Source organism: Rhea pennata, chromosome 1, assembly GCF_028389875.1.
Source record: "Rhea pennata isolate bPtePen1 chromosome 1, bPtePen1.pri, whole genome shotgun sequence".
NCBI lineage: Eukaryota > Metazoa > Chordata > Aves > Rheiformes > Rheidae > Rhea > Rhea pennata.
In genome coordinates, this window is record NC_084663.1 from 14,555,865 (window position 1) to 14,578,624 (window position 22,760).

Here is a 22,760-nt window from a genome sequence, read left to right on the forward strand (position 1 = left end):
TCAGGAAAAGAGTGAAGATGAAATAGGAGTCTTGCCAGTGCAAATTCATCAATACCAGTTTCCTGTATAAGTCAGGTGTTTTATAAATACACCCTCATTCCATGCAATAATATAACAGTAATCTGTCACCATATTTGCCACAACCATATGATCCTGAACCATAGTTCAGCTAATCATAGTTTGAGCTCATGCACAGAGTACAAGCTGTGATAATGTTAGCCGGTCAGAGTGGCAAGTTTGTCAGTGCCAGCTCAATTCAGTGTCTGGTTCCAGTCTCTGAAAGTGTCATATATGCATCTTTCCAACCCCAGAAAGTAAAACCTTGAGCTCTCTCTCTTAATATGGATGATTTGTCTTGTCATTCAGAGCCCTGAAGGAAAATCATGTGACAGCCTCTGTTAGCTGTTTTTCATTTTTTTATTTTGTTACTTATTTTCATTTATTTATTTTGATAGCTGTTTTTCAACCATTTGAGAGAAAGCTTTCTAGAAGAAACCCCAATGCACATCAGGCATGTTTAAATAGTATTTCTTAATTACTTTTTTTAAGCTTGGAAAGTTTCACCAAATCTAATCCATAGGAGAAATAATTTGCTAGCTTATGTCTTGTAAGAAAAACAGAGAAAGGATAGCAGGAGGTCCAGGGGCACAGTTACAAAGACAATATTCCTGCTGACAGCTTTCTCAAGCAAACAAAGGGAAAATGATGTAGATACGGATATGATTCTCATAACTTTTCCAGTTGCACAAATAGCTCTGAACATTGTCAGTGGCACTAACCAGTCTTCCATCAATTTCTCCCTGTTGCTTCTTACAAAAGCTCTGATGAGCTGTAGAGGTACTAGACCAGTCTGTCAGCAGGCTCAGGAAGACATGGCTAATTAAATGTATTCAGCTCACACAGCGAAGGCTGTCTTAGACTAATATAGATTTAACTTTTTCATTACTTGAATCAGAAAGTCTGTAGGAACTGATGATTCAAGGCCTTTCATTCAATAGATGAGCTTTCAGAATCTGAACGTTTCTGAATTTATTAGAACTCTGTAGTAGAAAACTAGTAGTACCATATCCTTCAGTCTTTGTTGCATTTCAATTTCAATCACACTGCTATTAAAGACGATGGAAGTTTAGACAAAGTAGGAGATGGGACCTATGCTTGTGTTATAAAATCATCTCTTGGCAGTTTAACTGAAATTGCAACAAGAAAATGGTCTTCATTTTTCACATTTGTATAAAACTGAAAGTAATTTTCTCCTAGAGAAAATCTTCTAATCCTCTTTAGCAGGATTAAAATGTTAAAACTTCTAGCAATACAAAGCAGATCTGTAGGTGGACTTTTATACCTGTCTTATTCAGTCCTGTGGCTGATAAATGAATCATTGCCTGTTTCATCTTATTGAGCGAGGCTGTGTCCTTAAAGACATTCAGTGCAAAATATTCCCTTAGCAAGTGAGGACTTTTGGTAAACTAATCTTACTTATGTTAACCATTAGAGGTGTGGTATGATTCTGCATCTGAAGGTGCTGACCAAGCAGTCATCTAGTAGAAAGCATCTGAACTGTATGGGCAATACAGATAAGTATAATATTCCCTCTTTGATGTCTGTCTTCACACAAACGGATGAAGTTGTACCAACATTTACCTGTCTGCCTTATTACTAAGAGTATTCCAACTGTAATCCACAGAATCACTCCAGGACGTAGTAAGATCAGCAGGTATATCAAAGTCAGCAGGATCAGGATTAGGAAAGTTCAGTTAATTGGAAATCTGAGCAACTAGTTGGAAAGATGTGTACTGAATTCTTGAGGTAAAGGCACATATTTTTAATTACCTAGGTGGAAAAGAACAAAATTAAATAATTTTTTAGGAAATACTGAAGACATATGTCTGATGTGATATATAATAAAAAAAAAACACAGATGTCAATATTTTCTAACTACTCTTACAAAGCTAACACCAAAATCCCACTTCTGTGTATTGATTATTAACTGAGCATTGAGCATTTCTTTATTCTGAGGGTGCTTAACAGAAGTAAACTGGCTTTGGAAGTTTGCTGCTATGTAGTAAACATTTGTCAAAGTTATCTGGGTAAAGGCTGACATATTCACGAACACCAGAAATATGCAAATTTAACATTATTTTAAAGAAGTCCATCAGGACTGTGAGGGTGAAGCTTAAGCGTCAAATATGAAAAGTAATCTTTCTGGAAGTATGAGTAACTGTCACAGGAAAGAAAATTATTGAACAATTTGTCTCTAAAATATTTGGAGGAGTCTTTTGAAATTGTTTAAATAAGTTGAGGCAGGCAATAGGCAACACATAATTTGCCCAGCTGGCATGTTCTGAATACATCAGTCGATCTAATTGTCCTTGCTTCTAAGGCTAATTGTCCTTGAAAGTATTGTATGCTATATTTTCACACAAATGAACTGCTTCGGAAGAATTTGTCAAATGTATTAGGTACAGGCTTTATTCTACGTCAGACTCATCGTTGCTCAAGGTTTTTTCTATAGAACTTTTGTAGCTATAAAAAGGAAAATACCATTCCAGAGCTCTGTTTTCACATCTTTTTTACAGTATTTCATCAGATTAAGTCAGTGCAGATGTGGTTTTGTTTTGTGGGCTCTAAAGGTGTGCAAAAAGGTGTTGTCAATTACATGGGCACGGAAAGACAAGAGCTTTCGCAGTTCCTAAACCCCCTGGCAACTGCTGGTTGCACAAGTTACTCTGTGTATAAATTATCAGTGCACAACAGTGAAGAGGTTCAAAAACCATTTAAATTATTTGAATTCATACAATGTAGTCTTTTCAAATAGCACATACACCTGTGCTAAGTTAGAGCACAGGGCACCAGTACGATATTAAGGCTTATAACAGATGATTTAGGATCCAATGTATCTCATCAGTCCTACCAAGAAAGAGGGGTTAATGCTGGAAATATGTTTGCTTCCAAGTTTGAAAAGACATGAAACAGACAATTATTGAAAGCATGTGGATTTTCTGAATCTCCTATATGCAGTAAGAACTGAGAAATGAACTATCCAATGTAATTCTTATTCTTAGATTTTTCTTATTTTACTTAATTTTTATGCCATGTGCCCCTTTACTGAAGATGGCCCTCTGCCTTTACGCTGCATAGCACTGCACTTACGCCGTTTGCGTCAGTGAAGCTGATGTATCTATCAGCACAAACAAGGCCTGTAGAACGAAGCATATCAGTGCTGTATTCAAATGCAGTGCACTGATAGGAAATGTGCCTTGAGCACCCAACTACTCTGTTCCCCCTTCTGAACATCTCATCTCTCCACAATAGAATCAAAACTCAGTTTCAGGGGGAAAGGACCTTTGGAGAGCGGACCTTTGGAGAGCCTGTGGTCCAACCTGCTCGCTCAGAGCAGGGCAGCTTACATGAGGTCTCCAGAGAAAGCCATTGTAAAAAGTGACCAGCAAGGTACCAAGTCATGCCATTGCTATGCTCCTTCAGCTGTACCTAGGGAAATTCCCTGTGGTCACGGGACTGTGGCACCAGGAAACCAGGTGCCACATGAGTTTTATGTTTAGAGCTACGCTCAGTCCAGCCCTATAGGTTTTCTCAGCTAGTGACTCAGTGAGGAGAGCCTATGCTAGTGAAAATTCAGAGTAGGGTTTGTCTTTTCTCTGCAGTGAAATAGTACCACCTCTGAGGTACATCTTTCTTGAGCAGAAGCTCTTGTGCTGCTCTTCTTTCACCATACCTCCCACCACAAGGCACATAGTCTCATTGGAAGAGAGGCAGATAATTTCCAAAGAAGCTGCTTTTCAATAACTACAAGACATTGGTCCATAGCTCACACCAAAATACACCTCCTCTCTAAGCTGGTAGGACACACAGGTAGAGGCCATGACGAAGCTTCAGAGAAGGGCAAAGCTGGAAGTCTCTTAGCACGTGCCCAAGTGCCATGTCCTGCCCAAGGTGTGGATGGGCTGGGCACCAATGGGGCTGCATGTGCTCTGGCCTAGTCCACCAATGCTGCCCCATCTGGGGATACGAGGAGACCCAGCTGGGGCAGCCACCTTGGCCAGTGGCTGCTCTTCAGCAGTGGGAGGTCAATGCTGCCCCAGGTGACAGAGCACATCTCTTCTGAAAAATGATGCAGAGTAACTCCATTTTGTCTGCTCGGCCAGCGTCACAGTGGCCTGAGCCCTGTCTGCTGTCCCACAACAGGAGTGATGTTCTTGGGAACCAAGGGTTAAAGCAAATTGCTGCTCCTAAGAAATTAAGTTTATCCTTTTACTGGAGGGGCTTTGCCACCCAGCCTGGCACCCATGGTGAATGAGCACCTGAACACCCCTCCTTTTCCTTTGCCCTCAGCACAGCTACCCCAACCATAGGAGGTGTTTCAGTGTTGAATGCTGGCTAGGTCCATGAAAATTGAATCTTCTTTTTTGTTGGTGTTAACAGGATAAACACTTCTGTGTATTTGAGATATCATGTGTTGATTCCTAAAGTAAACCAGATCAGAAACTGGCAGCAATATTGACAGCTTATTTTTCCTTGCAGAACAATGTCATTACTTGTGTTTTTGAAGAGTGCAAACCTTATGCATAAAACATATTTCAATTAAAGTGGTACTGACAACTTGCAAGAAAAAAAATGCTATTACCTATATGTGTTACAAGCACTTAAATTCTACCAGGAAGGATAGTTAGATTTTTTTTCCCCCTATTTTTCTCCAGTTTATCAGCACTGACCATTTGACAGTAATCAAATGTTTCCTCTAAATAGTCAATTTATTAATCATTTTTCTTCTTTAGTTTTGTGTAAGTCTTTCATATTACAGTGAGGAAATCTATCTCACTGAGAAAATTTGATTGTACTGGTACAAAAATTGGCCAGAGATTCAGGATATATCTTTTTTTAAAAAAAAATGAGGTGCCAAGTTGATGTTGCTTCCTAGATTTTTTATATTGAATATTTGATCACAGCATGTAATTGTGTGAGTTGTTTTTAAGTCATCTGGCTTTGAAGTTCAGGATGAAAAAGTGTGTTGCTTTAATGATAAAGCTGTAGGTTCTGACAAAAAAAGAAAGTTGGTCTCATTATCCCATTGTTCTCCTTTTCTTTTTTTCTCCAAGCTGCCTGTCTCGTCCTGGGTTGTATGATTTTTCCTGATGGCTGGGATTCAGATGAGGTAAAACGGATGTGTGGTGAAAAGACAGACAAGTACACGCTGGGGGCTTGCTCAGTCCGCTGGGCGTATATCCTGGCTATTATTGGAATCTTGGATGCCCTGATCCTCTCATTTTTGGCATTTGTGCTTGGCAACAGACAAGACAGCTTGCTAGCAGAGGAACTCAAGTTGGAAAACAAAGGTAGGACTGCTTTAGAAACACTATTATGGGGTGGCCTCAATGGCAAATGCTTAAAAACAATGATCTGTTTCATTTTATTTTATATGTAAGAGCATGCTGACTTGCTTTCTAATTTGCGGGGGAAGAGGAAAGTGCAAGAGGGACAGAGGAAGCTACACTTTTCAATCTCCAAAATTTAAGAAAGTTTGGAATTACCACATTAACTACACTATGAAAGAACTAGCATGACCGATCCTGAATGTTTCTTTAAATTGTAGCTAGGATGTTCTTGTGTTATCCCCTTGTACATTATTTCATTAGCATTTAATTTTCACTATCTTCATCTTATTCCATACCCCATACGAGATTTGTTTAGTTGGTTCCTTTAGGATTTTGCATTGTAATACGAATGGCTGTAATATAAGATTCTACGATACACATTAGCACAATTGCCAGCAAGGAGGAAGTGCTTGGCTTGAGAGACCAGTAACGAGCTATGTAACAGGACAGACTTTATAGTGAGCCACCAGTGGACTGAAAACAAGAACCAGAGGCAGAGACAAAGAAATTCGGTCTCTTGTTTTATTGTGTTGCTTTGAGCTAATTAGTTAGTTCACATGAATCTGGGACAGATTAATAATTGAATATTCATACCATGATTTGGGAATAATACACTAATCTAGACAAAGAACATAAAAATGTAAGAAATGCCCTACTGGCTCAGACTAGTGGTTTATCAGCCAGTTGTGAGAGGAGAGAAGCTAGTTGGGGAGCGTGTGCAAGCCTGGCCAATTTGTGCAGTCCCTTCTCCTGGTTCTCCCCCAGCATTCACAACTCTTGTATTTGCTGTGATAGACATCATAGAGGGTATATCCTTGCTTGGATTTTTTAATGGACCTGTTGTCCCTGAATCTGTCTAATGCCTTCTGAACCAGCTGATACAGTCAGCTTGCACAATGTCCCGTAGCAGCAAGGTCCTGAGGCTCACTATTGACTGTTTCTTACTTTCTTTCATCCGTATTAAACTGATCTCCTACCAATTTCACCAGGAGACACAGGTCTCGTAGTGCAGGATTCTGCATTTGGCTCATTCACCACCTTTATTGGGGCAGGTTTAGCTCAGATGGTTAGAGCGTGGTGCTGCTAAAGCTAAGGTTGCGAGTTCAGTCCCTGCATGGACTATGCTGAGGGTTGGACTAGATGATCTCCAGAGGTCCCTTCCAACCTTACCATTTTATGATTCTATGATAAGTTGATTTTAGGAAGTCCAAAACTATTTGGCAGCCTGTGCTGTATAAAAGCTGGTCTCAGTCCTGCTCTACAAGGGCCGTTATTCATAAATCTGAAAACACCAGCACACTGTTACCTGCATGATGAATTGCAGACAGTCAGTATACTAAAGCTAAAAATAAATGGACCTGAAGATTGAACTTCACACACAGTTGTAAACTTGGTTAGAGCCTATTCATGTTGTGAGTTAAGGAAAGTGTATGTTGCTTGCAATTGCCTGTGTACACCTATTCAGTGGGAAATCAAGGGCAACAGTTTCCAGGACTGTCACTGTGGCCCTTTTCTATGAAGGTAATATTCATCTACATTTGAAAATTAGAATACCTATCAGAAAAGAAGTCACAGCTATGCCACAAGGGCTTGCTGCGTTAGTATCATGTGCCATCCAGGTCTCATGAACCCTACAGCTAGTTATATCTTACATCAAAGGCCGTCATCCACTTTGGCACCTTGTGGGCACAAATATCTTCTGAAGGCTTGTCACTTTTCATTTTCTTTGGAATAACCCCAGAAATGTGGCACAATACCAGGTTCAAAGTAAACCAGAATTCAACAGAAAGGGACCTCCATCCACAGTCAAGTCTATTATCAACTACTTTTTTAATTGTCCTTCGGATAAAAGGGAAAAAACACAACTTGCCTTCTGAAAAAAAGGATGTCTTCTCCTCCCTCTTCACAGAAATCATCTACCTTACAAAGACAGGGCAAATCTAAACCCTCCTGCCACTTTCTGGTATTTCCCCACCCACCAGTTTGGGTTGCTGCTGTGGCTGCCAGAGGCATCACAGGAGAGCCAAGGAGTGGGGGTTGAGAGGCACCTGGCCACTGTTTGGAGATGCAGAAGATATCGGTGCCAGCAGGCAGAGCAGCTCTGCATTTCCCAGTGGGCAGGTCCCGCCTGGCAGCATTGCTTCTGCCAACATCCCCACAGGCACACCAGTCCTGCCAGCGTGCATGGGGCTACGGGCTGACACCTCTGTGCCAGGAGAAGGCCAATGCCACCCCCTCAGTTTCTGTGGACTCCCAAAATCCCTGGCCAGAGATCAATCCATCTTCTGGCCTTTTGCAAGCCAAGAAAGCCTGCCTGCGCAGAGGGCCGTTTGCCTGAGCAAATCCTACTGTGGTCCCAAAGCACAAGCAATTAATCCCACCAGTGATCTCTGCACAAGGCGAGCTGTGGCTCCTTGTCCCCCACGCTGGCAGAACAGGCTGCACGGTGCAGCCCTGCTAGCCCAGGCTGTGTGTCCTATCCAAAAGGCTGCACAGGAATGTGTAGGCAGCACACAGGCATTTTTGCAGCCAGCAGTTGTTTGGTTATGGATGCTGCCCATGGTGTTTAGGAGGAGGAAGTGATCTGATTGGTTGAAAGAATTTGGGGTTCATATCCCTGGGGTTGCTATGCAGGTTTTGCAGTCTTGGTAGTCACTGGCTCCAGGCTCAGGCTGCCAGTTTGTGGCCTGTGCTTAGAGAAGGTGCTGATTACTTACGCCATAGGGAGGAAGCTAACAGAAGATTGGGGCTAGGCTTGTTCCTGAGTTAGCACCAAGCACCCTCTTGTCGCTGCCCCACCACGCACTGCATGTGTCAGAGGGCTTTCACTCTTACCCCTTTGCCTACATCTCTTTAGCCCCTTTCAGATAAAGTGACTCTGGAGAAAAAAATCACCAGCATTCACCTCCTAGCCCACATGCAAAGTACCTGTGCATCTCTTGGAAACAGCTGGGGCACCAAATATGAAATGTGCAAATATCACTAAATATCACTCCCAAATACACTGAAAATAAGACTAAGAATGTAAACACACATACAGGTCTTACCAGATACTGTTCTCAGTATGAAATCAAAGCCGTCACAATACGGGGATGGGTTAGAAGCAGCGTTGGTTACTACACAACCTCCAGTTCCTGCTTTCCCCTCCTCACCTACAGATGCAAGGCTTATGCTGGCTCAGGCTTCTGGATTAGCTGGGCTGGGTTAGGAGCATCCCTTTCTGAGGAGTCCTTGAGCTGCTGCTGTCCTCCAAGGGGTAGAAGACTTGGATGGATGGTCAGAGGAGCCCTTGTGAGGGGCTGCCCATTGCCTGGGAACCCTGGGACACCTTTGTTGGTAGTGATGTCCTGTAGTCACAGGCCTGGATACCCTGTGAGAGGGTGATAAGCAAGTTATTGACTTAACAAACATTCGTGGAGGTCTATTGTGGCTTTTGGGGAGGGCATCTGGGGGGCAACCTACACTCATGGCATAGCTGCTTTAGAGAGCAAGCTGAAGAACTGCATGTGCTGGAGGTCCTTCCCCTCTCTGCTACCCTTGGGCATTTCAGGTGGGCTCCCTGACCAGGCAGTACCCCGAGTCCAGCAGTGTGGTTCTGAATCTACACCATGCAGCTAATGGGCAAATTTGGCCTACAAGCTGTCGCTGATGGCACTCAGGGGACAGCACAGATAGAAATATTCTGAGCAGTTTGTCATCCTTTCCCTTGAGGAACTGTGCACCATGGCTAGACAGGCTGGATCAGCAGAGGGACTTTATGAGAGAGGAACCTCCTCGTGCCCCATCTGCTCTTCCCCTGCTGCAAAAGGTATGCCCCATGTATGTAAATAGTGTTATGCAGTTGCTCAGCAGAGGGGAAGAGACTGTAAATTAAGCATAAGAGCAATAATAGTCTTCATTTATGTGGAAAAATCTTCAAAAAAAAAAAAAACAAAAAAGAATTGCTATAGTCCATGCTTGACAGCTGCACAGCTGCTTGTAATCAGGTGATAACTCTGACCTGAGGAGTCCTTGCAGATCAGCTTCTGTGGTCTCCATAATGTGCATCTGTGGTGACGGTGCTGAGAGCCTGTGCGAGCACCTCCTGCCACATCTGTTTCTGAACACAGTGACAGGTAAACACTTGAAAGTATACAAAATGCAACCAGATGGTAGGAAGGTGAGAAAATGACAGAAGAACAAGCTGAATTTTCCACCTGTTCTGTGCCTTTGAATACTATGGTTCTGTATATTTACATAGGTTAATGAATGCTTATAGATAAGGAACTTTTTAAATTATTCTTAGGAGAAGACAGACTTATTTTTGCCATACAAGAAAGTTCCACTTTTTACTACTGGATAAAAATAGTCCTTACTCATTTTTTATTTGCTTAGGTTAGAGAGAAAACTACCATGGTAGTGTCACATCTGAGAAATATAAGACAAGCTGAGCAGACTTTTTTCAAGGTATAGTCTACTTAATGCAATTTCCTAATCATGCAAATTTTGCTAAACAGTCTGTTCCATTTTCATTTTTAAAACTGCCTTTTAAAGGAAAGAGACATTTCTAAAAAGACTTGCACATTATATTTATGCTATTAGCAAAAAGAGGGGAGAGAACAGTATTGCCTAGTTGGCTTTAATTCGTAGAAACTAATAGTAATGACAAAAAGGCCTGCATGCTATTAAACTAATGGCATTTAGGGTGATAACAAAAATTGTCAGAATTCATCGTAGCCTTAAGCTTCATCAACACCATTTTGAATGAGCCGCCAACATCAGGCCTAAACCTTAATATGCAACAACATAATTTAACATTTTGAACCATAATGCCTTAATGATATAAAATTAACGTTCTGGCCAAAGGGTGAAGGGATTAAATGAGATGTTTCCAAAAGAAATTGAGAGTTCAAGGCAATTGCTTTTGTGGTAGAAGGTGGTAATACAGTCTATATTACGAGTTGTAAATATATGAGCATTCAGAAGAAACTCTCCTAGTAATATCAGCCAGACCAGGTACATGATGCACTTTCTTTGTCGACAGCTGTATCTTTTCTAATGGATGAAACAGCTTCACAAAGCATACATGTTTAACATTTGACTCATCTTTTGGGACCAGATGGTCACAGATAAGCGATTTACACTAGAAGTTTCTTGGAGTTGCAAGCCTGGGGCTGAAATAGATAAAAGGATGAGAGAGTTGAAGGATTCGTCTACCTGCAATGATTGCAACTTACGCAGACTCAAACTACACTAAATTTGCTCCCCATAGCCAGACTGCAGAGAACTCAGTGCAGAATGCCCAGCTGAGCGCTTTTTCAGTTTGTTGGCGTTTGTACCCTCATTATTCTCCCTGACCTGGGTTGTTTAAGGTACATGAGCTGCAGTCACTGCAGAATAAACATGCTTGAAGGCAGAACTAAGGAGAAGTTGCTTCTCAGTGACAAAGCAGTCAAAGGAAAAAAGATTCTCGAATGGAGATTTGTGCACCATTGGCAAGAGAATCATCCTCTGTAAACAAGAATATGTTACCCACATGATTTCTGCTGCCATTCTCTATACAGGAAAATTATGATTTAACCCTTTTTTAAAGTTCTGTACTCCCTCACACCTCCTGATACACAACGAGTGAGTATATGCACCTTTTCCTTTTAGTTAGCATATACTTTCCTAACAAAAATGAAAGGTAGTGTTGCTGTTATGTTGTTCCCTTTCTTTGATATCTCTCTTTACATCTGCTTGTCTCCTTCCACTCTTCCTTTCAAAAAAGTTCAAGAGTGATCCGCAGGTCTTCACTTCGGCCTCTTGCTGCTTCTCTGTGGGTCCGTATTCAAAGCACTTCAGGTGACTTTGAACTCAGAACCAGCTTGCCAGTTGAATTTCCATTTAAGAAGGAAAATGTCCACAACTCATGGGGGAGTTTTCTGGCATTAACTGCTACAGACAAGCTGCCACGTGTGCTTGCCAGATTGCAGCTGGCCAGAGAAAGCTGGAACTACGTCAAAACGTTAGTGGTGGCTCAAAGGAGAAATATTTAGATACCCTGCTTTCCAAAGGTAAAATCAGGCTGTTCTTTGAAGCTCCTAGCTGTAAGTTCCAGGTTGGGAATTCCTGGCCCTAATTTATAGCCTCAAAACATGATTCTCTGCCTTGTCAGCCAAAAACAAAGTTTTGTCACGACTGTGAAGAGCTCACATGTTCTCTTTCAGCTGCAACCAAAAAATGGCTCATCTATCATATCATCACTGCAATTAGATCCAGTTGTCAATTTCTTTGCTTAATTGCAATGATTTTTCATCACGTATCACCCCCCACAATGAGCTACAAGGAGCTCTGACTACAAGGACAGTAGACAAGTGGTACAAGATCTATTTCATATAAAAGTTCTTATGAAAATGTTAGATACAAATAATAACATAACTCTTAACCTGCAAACAGAAGCCAAATAAACAGATTTTTAATAACTTTTGGAGTTTGGGGCCAAAATTTTCATCTTTAGCAAGACAGAAATTTGCCTGTGTTTTCAACTGTATAAATGAGATAATATAAAGAAGAGAAAATATAAAGCGAAAACAGGGATTTCATTGTGACAAACATCAGAGGAAACTTATCTCTCCATGAGGAGGATTCTCATAGCACTGCTGTAGGATCTATGTTCCCAAGATACAGACTTGTATCTAAGATCTATATAAAAAAATCACCGGATCCGAATCCAGTACTCTCCTTTGCAGTGTCTTAGTGTCATACACTCCTTGGCCCACTGTGTATTGAATTTGTCTTACAAAGCAGAAGATCCCCAACTAGAGGATTTTTTAGGCCACCTGCTCCACAACAGGCTATAGCATGTCATATAGGACACTGTTGTTGAAGATCGGAGCTTGAGGATTGAATCTCCTCAAACCAGGGCAGGCAGAATATCAAAGTATTTTGGATGTTTCAGTAGAAATTTAGGAAAAGAAAATGGGAAGACCTGAAGTCGTTTCACCCAGCTCCTTCACTATGGATTCAGATCCTTCCATTTGGAAGTATCTATTTTTGCGCTTATGAGTATGTTAGAAGCAGAGAAACAACTACTTAGATTTTTCTACCTGTGTTACAGGACAGTAAGACAAAAGCCCTGGAGCAGTATTTAAAATACTTGAGTTCAGTTCCTGGTTGTTACTGGCCTTGGATATATCATCTGATTTCTCCACTTCTCTGTCTTTCAGTCAAAGGAAAATGAGACTAACTTTGTGCATAAAGTATGTTGACATTCAGCACTGGAAGGTAGAGTTGAAAAGCTAGGCAGTGGTGGTATAATTATTGAAAGCATATATCCTGAAACTAAATCTATAATAAAGTATTTTAGAAGGAAACTACTTTATCATTGCATTAGATGATGATATTCTTAAGGGGAGGCAAATGAGGCATCAAAACTAGAAGTCTAAAGTTGATTAAAATACCCTGCTAAGTAAAGGTCAGTCTTGCACTAGTGCTGACTGATATATCAGCTGATCCAACACTTCTTTTCCAACTCTACTTTCTATAATGAGAAAGCAAAATCAGTCCTAAGCATATGCATTAATTACTTAACTGAAGAAATTGGATGCCATGAATAGTCATAGTTCCCTACTGATTAATGAAGGAAAAACATCGTGAACTGCTTTCTATCTCATAGAAACCTACATCCCACTTGCTGTTAATAGCACTGTTAAAGAAATTATTTTTCCATCTTAGTGCTCCCGTGACGTTAGGGACAATGAGGAACTTAATATCCAATGTTTTTAGTGAGTTGAGGCCAAAGAGAATAGCTGAAGCAATAGTGCTTGGTTTACAGTCATTTTTTTCTATGGCCTCAAACTCTGTGTTCAGAATCCACTTAAAATTTCTAATACATATGTATTTTTCACACCAGCATCAATGAAATTCAACACAAAGGGCAGAATGCAAAACCTTATTTCAAATTAATGGAGCTATGTCAGCACAAAAAAATAGCTGCACTTGTTCTACTATGCCCAAAGGAATATACATTAGTTTTGAAGATGCATATTTTAAATTCTGAATTCTTTAAAGAATAACAGTGATTGATATTAATTTACTATGTACATGTAGGAATAGAAGAAAAGTGCAGGTACATTGAAAAAAAAAAGAAATATCTAGTATAGAGTCTGTTACAAATTTTTTGCATCCAAGTTACAGAGTAGGTTTTGGAATTTCCACCAGTTTGTTTTGCCCAAGATCTTTTTTATGGCAAAAAGAACAAACTATATATGCAAAGCCAAGAATTTGGCCACATTAAAGTCTTAACAGTCTAATTAAAGAATTATTAGTCCAGTTACACTGATACTAACATTTATGGGTTCAGTTACATGCAGCTAAGGTGATATATACACAAACTGTCCAGTATCTACCCCTTTCTCTGGTGTTATGGAATGATGATTTCTACTGCCCTTCTGGGTCCTGTGGCCAAAGATTTCAGCCTTACTGGCCGGGGAGGGTGTATGGGGTGCCACCAGCATCCCGAACCACCTCCGTTTTGTGGGAGAAATAAGATATTGATGCAGGTAGTTGCTTCCTCTTCCATCCAGAAACCACTTGGGGGTCATTTATAAGTTGCTAGTACAGTCTACACCTTGCCTTTTCTTCACTGGCTTGCCATTATACACCCAAATATATTATGCATGGTGTGTCTTGCAAATGTTGGGTGCTTGTTCTTTTTTCTCTTTGTTACCCCTAAAACTGAGTTTCCAGTCACTGGAATTGCAATCCTTTGATAACCAGTAATTGACCATTGGTGAGTTGTTTGTAGCCCTGGGATCTCTGGTATCATCGTGTGCCTTTGTAGACCTCTGCAATCATGCCCTGCCTTTGTTCCTCTATGCAACATTTTATTCCAAGGTCATAGATAGTTCATTCTACACAGAATAACTTTGTTATTACTATTAATAGTAAAAGTAGGTATAAAAGTAGGTGTTACATTACAGAATTGTACAAGACTAAGCTAAAATAAAACAAAGTAGGTAACAGTCACTGGGTGATTAGGCAAGTGCTGCTAGAGGCTAAAGCAAGTCTCCAGGCAGGCAAAGACAAGCTCAGAGAAAGCCTACCAGGTCTGGGGCCCTGTGTTGTTTGCTTAACACAAAGTCTATGGCCTGTTACAAGCAGCACAGTATTTACTGTGCTAGAAGGCAGCAAGTCTGACTGCGCCATCACTAGCAGTTGCATTTAAAATGATGTTTTGAGGTCTGGACAAAAACCAGCAATATTTCACAACACATGGACATTCAAAGGGTGTCAGCAGCCACATATTTCATGCCAGGCAGGGCTATTCACACACACATTTTCAGCAACCACATTTTCAGGAGGAGAAGCAGAGATGAGGATGCATTCACGACGCAGCCATTCTTGCATATATGCTTTAGGGCAGTGTATTAATGCAGACCAGACAATGAAAGCAAGTTTGTGTCAATAATCTAGACTGTGACTGGAAACTGCTGATCTTTGAGGACCTTTCTGCTGTCCAGAGTAGACCGCTGCATTAGATAGCTGCCTGGGCTGTCCATACGTTCACACCAGTCCTAACTAACTACCTTCTCCTTGCATAGAGAAAGCTCACAGAGCTGGAATTGTCCTATGTACGTGGATCCCTAAAAATGTGTGCTCATGAAACATTGGTAATAAGTACCAGAATAATCAACTTCACTACTTTGGAAATCAGCAAACGCTCAATTTGAACGAGTAGTGAATGGACAAGTAGTCTACTATCTCAGCTTGCTGACCAGTGGCTTGCAAAAAGGACGAGACAAAATGATCATCTGGGAGGAGCAAAGTCAGCTAAAAGTACAGGCTGCATTGTTCTAAAATAATTCAAAAATTTGAAACAAATTCTAGTTGTTTTATAGGAAATCTGTCCCATGAGTTAAAATGTCATTAGTTTCATTATCTCATTTCCACTGTGAATTTGTTTTGATGCTTTTTCAGCAGTTTCATAAAACCAGGATCATTTTCTATCTGCAGACAAAACATCTGAATAAAAATGCAGGTAACCTCTCCCTGTATGGGCATAATGACAAAGGATGTTGTCATTAACTTTAGAATAAAGGACCTATCATGAATTCCAAATGAAAAAAAAAAAAAAAAAGGCCAAATGGCCTTATTTTCCAAGATTACACTCAAAGAGTCATGTAAGTCATAGCTGATGAGGTATGTGAAAAATCTGGTTTGTTCTGGTTTCTATCACAGATAATGTCTAAAACAGCTTACCACAGTAACAAGCAAAAGTTGATCCTTTTTGTGTTGGCAGTATAGTTTTACTCTATTTAACCAGTCATTTTTATATTGCTTTATTCTAGAATCTTGAAGCTATTACTGTTATTTTTGAGCTGCATTCAGAGTTGCTGGGACTTTATTCTGTGTCTCTAATCTTCTGTGTGAAACTCCTCCCATGTGACAAGCGTGTCAGACCCCAGTTTGCCATTTCTACACACCTCTCCCTAGATTCCTGGGATGCCTGGCCCTGGGACAGGCCCAGATGAGGACAACCCCATATTTTAGCTCCTGGGCCCCTGGGGTGATCCTAGTAGCCCCAAGAGCTGCTGAGACTGAAAGTTAGGCTTTTTCTCTTGGCTGCCAGGGTCTTTGTCTATCCACTTTGCCTTATCTGTACAGTTTTACCTGATATCCTGCCTGGATGCAACCCGGTCTAACATGCTCTAGGTGACCCTGCTAAGCAGGGAGGTTGGACTAGATGATCTCCAGAGGTCCCTTCCAACTTACTGATTCTATGATTCTATGATATGACACCAGGCTACAGCAGTGGAAGAGCAAATAGAAACGTGATAGTGGTGAGGAATATTGCAGTCAGTAATGCTATAGGTGGCTCCTAACTTCATCTATTGAAAAGAAACACAATAGATAACAAGTGATAATATAATCCAGAGACATTCTGGCTAGGTTTTGTATACTCCTTGCAGCTAGAGGGTTTTGTTTCTTAATTCATGTTTTTAAATGATACAAGTAACTGCTCACAGCATGTGGTCTATGTTATTATGCTTATCTGTTCAGGCATTTAGCATGCAAGCACTTCAGATGTTAGAAATTTTTTATGCTTCTACTTCAAAAATGTTTAGTATGAAATGTCTTCCATAAACATGATAAAATTGCAAACAGAGGCTTACTTGGAATGCTATTTGACTAAAGATATTTACAACACCATTAGACATTTGATGTTATGAAGCACCTTCACCTTAGTTTTGTGTATCTAAAAATACAGGGTCATAATCAGCTGCCATGAGGACGTCATTGCGTGAAGTCATTCATGCGCTTTCACCTTAAAGCACTTACAGTCTTTTTGGTGCCTTTGTTTGCTTTCCTTCCCCACTGTTTCAAAGGTTTCACAGGCTACCACTCCACATGGCACGGTCTGGGCAATAAAGACAGATCTTTGCAGAATGAATAGACCCTACTGACCCTGACCCTGAACACCCACCGTAAGATCTAATGGCCTTACCATAAGACCTTACTGCCACCATAAAGTCTACTCATCTTGAAATATTGAGTAAATCCACCAGTATTGCTCCTGGAAATGAAGTTTAGAAGTAAATACTTTCTTGCTTCCTGAACACAGCAGCAATAGTTTATCTGTGTTCTTTACATATCTGCCATACCAATATATGTTATGAAAGATATGTACACACTAAATAAGAATTGAGAAAAAGAGCAGTTTTATGCAAATGCCTGCTAATTTGGGTGCATCTAGAATTTGTTCAGCGTACAATAGTTATTAAATGCTTTCTTCCAAAAGAGTACACTCAGAAATGAAATTGGATTGGCATAGGTGAAATGGATTCATTTTATAGAAAATGTTTACTACTATTCCTTTCATTTTTAAGTAGTTTATTGAACCCAAATCCTCAAAGCTTTTCCACTGAGCATGTTGGACTTGATTATGCATTGGTTTTTTCATCCTGTGAAATCAATGAGAATTTTAGTGGGTAAAAGTAAATCGAGTCCATTATAGCAATTCATACACATTTTTGCATGAGTTTTGAGTTCTTACAGAGTTTCACAAAACATTTTTCAGGTGTTTTAATGTTTGATGTGTATCAAATAGTTTCACATTTCCTTTGAAGATCTGTTTTAACCTTGACAATAACAACTAGCTGACCACTTGCAATCAAAACTCTGATAAAGCAATAAAGATCAGGCATCATATACCTAAGGGAGACAAATATTGGTCTACTAGAGAACACTGCAGTGTATTAAGAATCTTTCAGTGCATTTCAGATGTTAGGGAGAAGAAAACAATGTCAAAGGGTTAATTGAAGGTTAAGTATAGAAATCATATTGGCAAAGTATAAAAATGTCATACTTAGGAGTACAGCCACAAAAACACAGGACTGACTTACATCCTTAATGGAAATGCTGGATTTGGCAGCATAGAAAGAAGCAAAGCCAAGTGGTTATGGAAATTTCCTTGGGAAAATAAAAATTTGTAGTAGTTTCAAGGCTGCATTTCTGCACCCTTTCAGAATTAACCTGCAGCATCTAATTGTAGAATCTTGAATGATAGCTGAAAACCACCTGAGAATTAACTGGCACATGGCCTCAGCACTTCCAAGCAGAGATAGCAGTTATCTAAAGAGCAAAACTACCCTCCATTGTTCTGCCTCAGTTTTATGGGAATTCTCCTTACTGCTTTGTAGATGTTAATTCTTATTCCATGTGGGCAAAGATGACGTTATTAACTACAATAAATCTTTCCAGGTAACTAAGGTAAGGTAACCAGGTAAGCCCTGCTACTTTCCCAAAGAGGACTGACAAGCTCATCTAAATAAATCTCTAAAAGGCCTCTGTGATATGATTATATGTTTACAGTGATGCCAGAAAATCAGCAGTTTTATACACTGATCAGTCATTTAAACACCAGCAAAAAACTGGCATCTGAGGCTGTGTCTGTTCCTCTATCAACCAGTTCACACAGATTACAAATAGTAAAGTTGTGCTCAGAGACCAAATATAGAATAAAAAGCTCTAAAAATTGCCAAGTGCTGTAGATTGAACTTCACATTTAACAGTAATGTTGTGTGTAAGTTCCTGATTCCAAGATCACAAAGAATTGGCCAAGATGTCAAAGGACTGGCCAAGATGGCCTTCTTCCATAAGCCCAGCTGAAGCTCTTTCATTGCTTTTCTGTGCTCTTCCATTGCTTTCCTTGCAGATAGTTAGAGATTTATGTGCTTACCCACTCTCAGTCTCATGAAACTTTTGTTGGGTAGGACAATATTGAAAATTGCCCTCTGTACTGTGAAAACTGACTTTGAAAGAAGAGCCAGGAAACCTCTGGATAATCTGGAGCTAATGCAAGGACAAAGTCAAAAACCCAATGCTTGGGTTTCTGTGGTCCTTTTAGGATATCTGCTTTGGGAGGGACTAATTCTCTCTGTTTCCAGGCAAAGACTCAATCTGATTTAGTGAAGAAAAATGAAGGGAAGTCCATGGTGCTGTTAGTTCCAGCAGGAGAACAGGTCTTAGTCCTGTTGGTTCTGCAGAAAGTGTTAGTGGCTTCTTCATATTCCTTCCCTTTCCACCCAATCCTTGTTTTATGTCTATAACTATAACCACACAGGCTTGTAACAGTGCCATCCTTTCAGCTGCTATGTTTATCTCTGCACAAGGTGCCTTCTTCAGTGTGGTCTTACAAGCTTTTAAGTGTATACCTCTGTACATATATCTTTTAATAATACTGAGTCATGTAAGACCCTGCAAATCCAGAACAGCACCATATTCAACAGGCACATGGTTCACTTCATTGCAAAATGAATGCTAAATAATAGCAACAAATATCATCTGTATTTTCCCTGCCTTTAGAGGTATCAGCATTACGCAGAATTCTTCAGAGCACAGAAATCCCAGTGACAGGTATCAAGACAGGGAAATGGGGTCAGCATGGGGGGAGCTCTTGGCGGCCAGTGAGCTCAGTCCCCCACTATGGCAGACAGCCACAGCCATCCTTTTTTAAACTTCTGGAGATTCATTTAATACCAGTTAGGTTAGCCCAGCATTATCTATCCCTGGTAAATCCACATTGTTTTGCCCCATTATTCTTCAGAATATTTGCTAGAGTTCTGCATAATGTTGAGATCACAATAATCATTATCTGTGTTTGTCCAGGTCTATAGTTAGGTTGTCTTCTGACATAAACTGAGGCTCTCATTGAAAAAAGTTGTGGAGAGAGAAAGTACAACTTCTTTCAGATCAGGTATTAATAATAATAATAATAATAACAATAACAATAACAGTAATGTTCAATTTGCCCTTCCCATCATGTTTCCTGGACTGTACTTCATTCCCACTGTGGTTTCCTTTTCTTCCTTCCCTTCCCTGCCTCACTCCCCTCTCCTTTCTTAGCGTCTGTGTTTCATCCCTTTAAGCATATCAAAAAATAAAAAGGAAAGGAAATTCCTCTGTTTTTAATATATGCCTAGTATTACTTTCTAAATTGTAACAGTAGAAGCATTTTAAATGATATTGTCATTCTTAGTCTGCTCGGGAAGAGGAGTTGAATGTTATCATATAATAAATATAAATGGGTTGTTAAAGTTATCACTCAAACCAAAGCCCTCTGCATTGACCAATTCCATTTTTTTAACAGGCAAAGAATGCAGCAATTCATCACCTGTCCAGTACAGTCAATGTTTTATACCTTTTTTCTAAGAGAGGAATTTGTGAATTGCTTAGCTTTGACAGTTTGAGGCACTTAGTACTTTCATTTCTACACCATCAGTTCAGGTATAGCCCATATTTGATGAAAACCGATTGAAAACTGAATCCAGAGGATGATGGCCAAAGCATGTAAAAAAAGCTAGGTTCTGCCCAGCAGATAGCAGACAGATGCCAAAAACAAAAATACATATACTTTACCCTATACTTGCAAACATACTCATTAGGAAGTCTCAGACATAAATGGAGAATATACGTAACTTGGGATACTTTCATCATTGGACTCCTAGCCTGAGATTACCTATTTCCAGAACTGCTGAATATCTACAAGTTACAAGGAATTGGCCTAAACATGTCACTCAGCTCTCTGAAAATCAGGTTGTCAGTATCAAATATCAGTCACCTAAAAAGTGAAGCTCCTAGAGGTCTCTTTTGAAGAATGTCAGCTGCTGCCTCCTGGTAATACTTGTAGATCAGGCGCGTGATGGAGATGGGTGCTGTATGCATGCACCATGACAGAGCTGATGTGTTTTGGCAGGAGTATGCGGTACAGCCAAAAGTTAACTTAAGAAGACTTGAACCTGCCTGGGGAAGTACAGCCATTTCTTTGCATTCCCAGTCCCCAGTATCTGGATCCTGCTGAATTAGTAAAGCGATTTAACCCAGTATCTGACACACCTTTCTCTGTGTTTCCAAGGAATTCAGTCTGCAGTGATTATGCTTTTGCTTTGTCTGCCATTTTCTAGTGACAGATTTGATACCAATCCCAAAGAACATATTGAGGTATTTAAGATAAAAATAGTCCTCCTTCTGTGCTTCACTCTCCCATTTGTATAATCTGATGCCAATTCTAAATTTATATTCTCATATAAAGAAAGAATTTATCCCATACAGCAATAAGGAGCTGGCTCCCCCATCCTTCCAGGACAACATTAGTAATGTTGCCTTTAAAAATACAACAGGCAAAACAACATTGGCGCTATAGGGACAGTGGATGCACTTGCACACTGTACTACACTTCTGAATAATGTAAGTAAAGGAACTATGGTTTCCTGTTCAGATTTGCAACATATCCAAGTGCTGGAGTTAAATTTACATTCTTTCAGAGCTGGTAACAAGCATGCAATTTATGACCTTTGTGTTTTTCTGTCCTTAAAGAAATAGAAGAATGCTTTCAAAGTCTTAATCTGAAGATAATGAACACATTTCAGAATTCTGATTTTATTTTCAACAATGTCTCATTGATTCCATGTAGCACTATGTATACCAGCTAACCTCAGACCAAAATAGACTAAGTTTGAAAAGGTTTTCTGATAAACTGTAAATTTAGCAAAGAACATCATTTCAAGAAATAAAATCTTTGGATGGTGGTTGAATTTAATGCTTAATTTTAGTTATAAAAATGCTTTTATATTGGCACATTTCACTTTGGTATTTTAAAGCACAAAAACCTGATTTTCCTCTCCAAATAATTTCCTTATGAAATTACATTACTTATCCACCCTAGTCCCCTCCCCTAATAATTTTCAATCCATTGTTCAATTTCAGCAAAGTCTGACAAAAGGCTAACAGTCTTCTTAAAAACATCAAACTCCTAGGGAGGCTCTGAAGATGAATGGCCAGACGAAAGAGAGAGCATTAATAGTGATGCTGCTAAAGGGAAGCCAGAAGACGTGGTGCTTACAGCACTTGGCGGACTAGTCAGCACAAATCTCAGATTTCAGATGTGCTGTGCTGCCTGTTTCTTGCCCGGTTGACACGCTAGATAAACTCAGGTACATTCATGGAAGGCATTGAAAGTATTTCTGTATGGATATAATGCATACATGTGTACAGGGATGTAGGGAAAGTGGGAAGAAGCCAAGGGAGCTGTGGGAGAGAGGCCATGAGGGACATTTAGGTCATGTGGAAAACATGGGGTATGGAGAAGCTCAGGGGATGTGAGGGAACCTGAGGACATTAGAAAAACAGGTATCATAAATGGAAGGTATTTGAGTTTAAGAGGAAACAGGGTATTGCCATGGAGGTGTCATGGGGACCTGGTGAAGGACATCGGTCGCTGTGCGCTGGCAGTGTAGAAGGCGCATTCACTGAACGCCAGGCTTCGTTAGTCCCACTGCTCGTACAGCAATGGGCTCATTTAAAACTCACAGTAGAAAGATTATCCAGGTACCTAAGTAACTCACAAAGTTTCATCAGATATTTTGATTTAGCTTAAATATTTAACAGAACAATAGGAATTAGTAGGAAGATCATTTTTCAAAAGAGACTATAAACATTCTGTTTTACTTCAGTCTCAAACTATTTTTCCAGTGCTTGCTTCAGCCATCAAAATGAAAAATTAACTCTTGTATTTAAAAATATTTGCAATAGGGATATGACCAGGAGCTTTCACTAAGTGGGAGCTGTGGGGGCACACAGCTGTGGGGGCAGCTCATAAACCAAGCCAGGCAACCTGCACTGCTTATTGGAGTTCTGGCCAGGAAGACCTCAGTCTGCACTTCACAGACTTTGTTTCCTTGTTCAGCTGGAGATAAACGATGTAGAACCAACTTACCAACCCCTCAGATGATGATCTTCTTCAGAGATGCTATCATTTCAATAGCTGCCATAAGAGAGATTTCTGAAGGCAAGTGCCTACAAAATAATCAGTTCTCAACTGCAGATTACAATTTGAATGTGCCAAAAGCT

General features: G+C 40.1%; 1 protein-coding gene across 1 annotated transcript in view; it reads left to right on the top strand.

The window, feature by feature from the left end:
• LHFPL3 (LHFPL tetraspan subfamily member 3) overlaps window positions 1-22,760 on the top strand; it is a 273,806-nt gene that overhangs the window by 186,059 nt on the left and 64,987 nt on the right. Inside the window, exon 2 of the mRNA XM_062582002.1 lies at window positions 5,115-5,351. Coding sequence (XP_062437986.1) covers window positions 5,115-5,351 — 237 coding nt within the window. The remainder of the gene's footprint in view (window positions 1-5,114; window positions 5,352-22,760) is intronic.